The sequence below is a fragment of the Dipteris shenzhenensis genome, chromosome 33 (genome assembly GCF_047967505.1).
Source record: "Dipteris shenzhenensis isolate YYH24624 ecotype China chromosome 33, Dip_SZ_1.0, whole genome shotgun sequence".
Lineage (NCBI taxonomy): Eukaryota > Viridiplantae > Streptophyta > Polypodiopsida > Gleicheniales > Dipteridaceae > Dipteris > Dipteris shenzhenensis.
Window position 1 is genome coordinate 32,442,180 of NC_141628.1, and position 5,630 is coordinate 32,447,809.

Genomic DNA, 5,630 nt, shown 5'->3' on the forward strand with positions numbered 1-5,630 from the left:
TGGTAGAAATTGTATAAATCCAATAACAAAGGCATTGGTGGGCTAGTAGTATGCCACATGTTGACTATCTTAACTTTTTGTAGGAGCTTGACCCGTAAGCATTTTCCCAGCTTTTGCATGCCTCTGCAATAGTCGGTCTTTCCATGGATAGAAAAGATGGGATATTGGCATTTACAAGGCACTTGCCCCCATAATGGCCCTTTAATCTATAAGCCAATCAACTACCAACAATGCTCAAGGGGTCGATACGTATAAACCCTATACATCACGTGCGTTCGAGGACTATTTGCAAAACCCCTTATCTATAAATTTATCATGAATAAAACACATCCTTTGTCTATTCAGTATGTGAATACCTCCTTTATATGATATTCTTCTATACGTGAAAATGTGTAAAAAAGGGATTAAAAAAACACTTATGTTGAACCCATGTGCTATGCTTATATATTTATGAGTGACCTGTGAGCAACAATGTCTAGCATGACACCGTGGACAACATGTTAGTTGTGAGACAACCTAAAGGCCTTATGACATTGTGGTACTTTTGAGGGAAATGGAAAATTCTATACCAAGGTGGTAAGTGGTCCCGTAGCTTTTCTTCCCATTTTTTTCCCACAAAACCAAGGAGCACTTGAGAATCCAAGTGTTTAATAATCATTATTATGACATTCAACTTGGAGAAATTTATTTTTTCCCATGAAAAACCTTTTTCCACCATGCGATTACACCTTAAATGGTATGAATTCTTTGTCATCCTCGAGTTAACTTTCAAGACTTAGTCTTGATGTTGAGCTCCTCCTGGGTTTCATATCCATGAGCTCTGTCACAACGCCTCTCATGGTGGGTCGATCTTCCGGATTCTGCTGTGTGCAACTTAAACCCAGTCGTAGCATTACCAATAGTTGCTGCTTTGCCAAGCCACCAGCTGCAATATCATCCTCAGTATTTGATGTTCTTGCAATATCATTATCCAGACTTTGATCCAGCACCTCGCCTACTTTTCCAACCCTTAATGCATTTCCCACCCAGCTCGAAAGGGTTTGTCCATCTCCTAGACCCTCGTTTGTTGGCCTCACTCGCGTTAGCAGCTCTAGCACTAAGACTCCATAGCTGTAGACGTCGCCTTTTGAGGTTACAGCTCCCATGTAAGCATATTCTGTTGTTGATGGCGAACACAGTACAAATGAAAGCATTTAATGAGAGAATGGAATGGGTAATTCTAGGTGGATTAATGCATGCACAGGCTGATACAAACATCGCTGCTCACACAAATCCACACAAGATATCAGTGACCACATCAATCGATATTACAGCTCCCGAGTAAGCATACTTTGTTGTTGTTGGCGAATCGATAGACTGTAAAATGAGTCAGGCAAGAAAATGAATAGGTGAAAGGATGAATACGCAAGATTAACGTTCGCACAGGCATCGCTGCTCTCACACACACACACAGACGCGGTTGCACAGACTAATGCAAACATTGTTGCACACATACACACAACTCTACCTATTCGGATTCCTTGTTAATTCTCACCTGGTGCTATGTACCCAATGGAGCCTTTGAGCGTTGATGACAATGTGGCTCCACTCATATTTGTGTCTACTAGTCTTGCCATCCCAAAGTCTCCAACCCGTGCCTCCATGTTCTCATCCAAGAGGACATTGCCCGGCTTCAGATCACAATGCACTATCGCCGGGACGCAATCGTGGTGCAAGTAGGCCATTCCGTGCGCTACCCCAATGGCGATATTAAGACGACTCTCCCAGCTCAGCTCACAGGTCTCGCTACCATGCAGATGACGTTCCAGGCTCCCGTTGCTCATATACTCGAGAACAATTGCCATGGTGTCCCAATTGGAACAATAACTCAGTATCTTAACCAGGTTGCGGTGCCGTGCTTGGCCGAGTGTATGACATTCTGACAAGAAGCTCCGTCGGGCTTCAAAATTGTATTCTTTCACAAGCTTCACGGCCACAACTTTACGGTTCCACAAGATTCCTTTATACACTGAGCTGAGACCGCCAGCTCCGATGAGGTTGAGGTCGCTGTAACCATCCGTTGCCCTTGAAAGGTCTTCGGCGGTAACCCGTAAAGGCCCTTCAAGAGTAGGCACCCCGTCATCATGTCTTGCAGGCCGATTGCAGCGGTGAACAACTGCAACTCGCCTCATTGTAGTGAGGAGTAGAACAACAGCTGCGACACCCGTACAAGCTAGAGCTACGATCTTTGTGATTCTGTGCTTGCGCAAATGAGCATTAGAACTGGGTGCTAAGGACGAAGGACCCTGCGAGCATGCTGTACTGTGGAGACACAAACTGGGATTGCCAAGAAAAGATGCATATGAGAGATTCAAGAACACTCCCTTGCTTGGAATTGTGCCGTGTAGATTGTTGTACGACAGATTCACAAATCGAAGAAAGGTGAGATCGGCAAGCTTTGCAGGTATTTCACCGGAAAAGTGATTAAAGGAAAGATCGAGGCTCGTTAGGCTTTTCAGCCTTGCCAGACTGGATGGAATCGAGCCACTCAAATTATTGCTGGACAAATTCAGGAGCAGAAGTCCAGCGCAATCCCCTAGAGCGTTGGGAATATTTCCGGAGAAACTGTTTGCAGAAAGATCGATTGTTTGGACCATTATCATACCTCCAAGTTCAGAAGGCAATGGTCCTCTCAGCAAATTGTGAGACAAGTCGATTACTATCTGTAATTGAGGAAGACTTGCAACTTCCACAGGAATTTCACCTTTGAGCTTATTGAAAGAGAGAACAAGAAGTTGAATCCGCGAACAATTTCCAAGACTCACAGGTATGGTGCCAGTCAAACCGTTCCAGCCCATGTAAAGATTTGACAACCATTGAAGCTTGCCAAATGAATACGGAATCTTGCCTCCTAGCCAAATGTTTTCTCCAACTTCTAAAAGCGCTAAATTGGTGCAGTTACCTATCTCGACTGGTATGCCGCCTGTTAATGCATTGCGAAGCAAATAGAGTTCCTGCAGTTGATCTAGTTTCCCCAGTGCTGCTGGTATTGTGCCGCTTAGATGGTTTCCACCCACATTGAGGAACGTTAACGATGTCAAGTTTCCAAACTCAGGAACGATGGTTCCTGTAAGCTCATTTTTTGCCAACATCAGTATAGAGATGTTTGTCCCGAGCAGGCCGACAGTGTCAGGAATTGTGCCCGACAAGTTATTATATGCTACATTGAACTTATGAAGCCCAGAACAGTTTGTCAAAGACTGGAACGGAATGTGTCCAGTAAGCCAGTTTTCTAGGAGGACGACATCTTGGAGCTGTCGAAGGTTACCGATTTCAGAAGGAATGTGGCCACTCAGGTGATTATAACTAAGGAAAATTTTTGACAGCACGGAGCAGTTTCCGAGGGTCGTGGGGATGTTGCCGCTCAATTCGTTTTGTCCAAAACTTAGCCCCTCAAGCTGAGCAAGCCTGCCCAATGAGGGTGGTATGATCCCTGTGAAACTGTTGAATGCCAAAACGAGATAAACCAGCGCAGAGAGCATTCCCAACTCCGCTGGAATCGTACCATGGAGGAGGTTTTGACCCACACTGAGCGCCTGTAAGCCACTACAATTTGCAAGTGACCGTGGGAGGCTTCCTGATAGAAAGTTTTCAGAAAGATCAAGCCACTCTAAACTGATCAACTCCCCCAGATCTGGCGGAATAGGTCCACTTAATCCGTTTTGAGAAAGGATGATTTGTCGCAGTAGTGTGCAATTGCCAAGAGAGGAAGGGATTGGACCACTCAACTCATTAGAGGACAAATTGAAGAGCTGTAGTTGCGCAAGCCTACCGAACCCCACCGGAATTTGCCCGGCCAGGCTATTCAAAGCGAGTGCGATTGCGATCAAACGGCTGCAATTGGTGATAGACTCTGGCAGGCTTCCGGTGAGGTGATTACCGCTGAGGAGCAACTGCTGAAGCTCGGTAAGGGAACCAAGAGCGGAGGGGATTTTCCCGCCGATGAGGGGATTGTAACTGAGGTCGATGACACGGAGATGAGAGCAATTGGCAAGAGAAGGGGGGATGAAGCGTTGCAAGTTATTATGGGACAAGACGAGGGAGGTAAGAGAAGAACAACGGCTCAACTGGGGGGGGATAGGTCCAGAGAAGTTATTGTGGGAGAGGTCGAGGAAGGAGAGGGAGGAAAGGAGACTAAGATGGGGAGTGATGAAACCTTGGAGGGAGTGAGAAGGGAGGGTAAGGCGGGTGACACGAAGACGAAGACGATCACAAGTGATTCCAAACCAATGACAATAATATTGGCTACGACGTAGAGACGACGACGACGACGAAAGATTAGTTGTGGATACCAAAACCCAATCATCGAGGACGCCCAAAGGATCGCTACTTACGCCTTCCTTGAAGGCCAGTAAAGCCCCTCCATCGTCAATTGGTGCATCATGCAGATGATCAGGAGAATGACCTGCAACAAGCCTCCTCCTCCCATAATTCAAGCTTCCTACGTTAACATTGTTTGCATTCGCAACTCCTACGTGATTTACATCCATCACCCTGCATGATCCCGACAATAGCAGTACCAATATTATTGCAAATCGCAACAAGCTCTCATCACCCAAACACAGCTTTCCTCTGGATCCCATCCGGCCCGACGGCCATGCACGACGTCGGACGTGCCCTTCAGCTCTCTAGCTAGTGCTTCATTCACTTGCAGTTGGGAAAAATTACGTCAACAGGACACATTACGCTAACCTTGCATTTGCTAATTACAAGTTGAAGGTGATCATGGGAGAGAAGACTCGATCCGATCACTCTTGTAATAGCACCAATATTGCAAATCGTAAGAAGCTGATCTCGCCCAAAACACAACCATCCGGTCCCATGCACGACGTGCCCTTCAGCTTGATCTGCTTCATTCACTTGCACTTGCAAAAGATCACGTCGATACGACAAATTACGCTAAAGTTGCATTTACTAAAGACAAGCTGAAGGTGAGAGAGAAGACTCGATCCGATCACTGATCCTACTCTGGCTCGAATGCTTTTCAGAACCATCCGTATATATTATATATAGGCATGTTTCATTATCACGTACAACTTACACCAAGAAGGACCATCTCCACCAACAAAATGTGGAACGGCTTCCGCGGTGCTGGATCGCACTACTACCAGCTCCACTTAGACAAAATGTTGACAAAACGTTCAATCTTGAGTTCTACTAGACTTCCTACTTTTTCAGCTGAGGTCAAAAAAGTGCTTCTACAATCCATCATTTATCATTTGAAACATTTCCTCCACTTCTACGAGATGTTGACAAAACGTTCAATCTTGTGTTCTACTCCTCCTGGCTTTTCAACTGAGGTAAAAAAAGTGCTTCCACAATCCATTATTCATCGTTTGAAACCTTGCCTCCACAACTCAAAACGTGGAAGCATCAAGTCAAAAGCTCCTTCCACAATCCGTTGATCATCATTTGAAACCTTGCCTCCCCAACTCAAATGCAACAACTTGTAGAACCACTATAGCCTGTCACTGTTATGCGGTTGAAATTCTCTTCTAATGTAAATGAATAGCATACCGAAAAAGAATTAAAGTAGCAAAGTTCATGCTTTTTTCAAACTTCATGCTTTCTCTTCTAATGTAAATGATAGC

General features: G+C 45.2%; 1 protein-coding gene across 1 annotated transcript; it reads right to left on the reverse strand.

Moving 5' to 3' along the window:
- Positions 1-716: 716 nt before the first annotated feature.
- Positions 717-5,000, reverse strand: LOC147879983 (uncharacterized). The gene is made up of 3 exons (XM_087371874.1): positions 4,732-5,000; positions 1,535-4,533; positions 717-1,156 (listed from the first exon to the last, which is right to left on the reverse strand). The coding sequence occupies exons 2-3, from the start codon at positions 4,527-4,529 to the stop codon at positions 762-764; spliced, it is 3,390 nt and encodes a 1,129-aa protein (XP_087228000.1). The 5' UTR covers positions 4,530-4,533; positions 4,732-5,000; the 3' UTR covers positions 717-761.
- Positions 5,001-5,630: the final 630 nt, after the last annotated feature.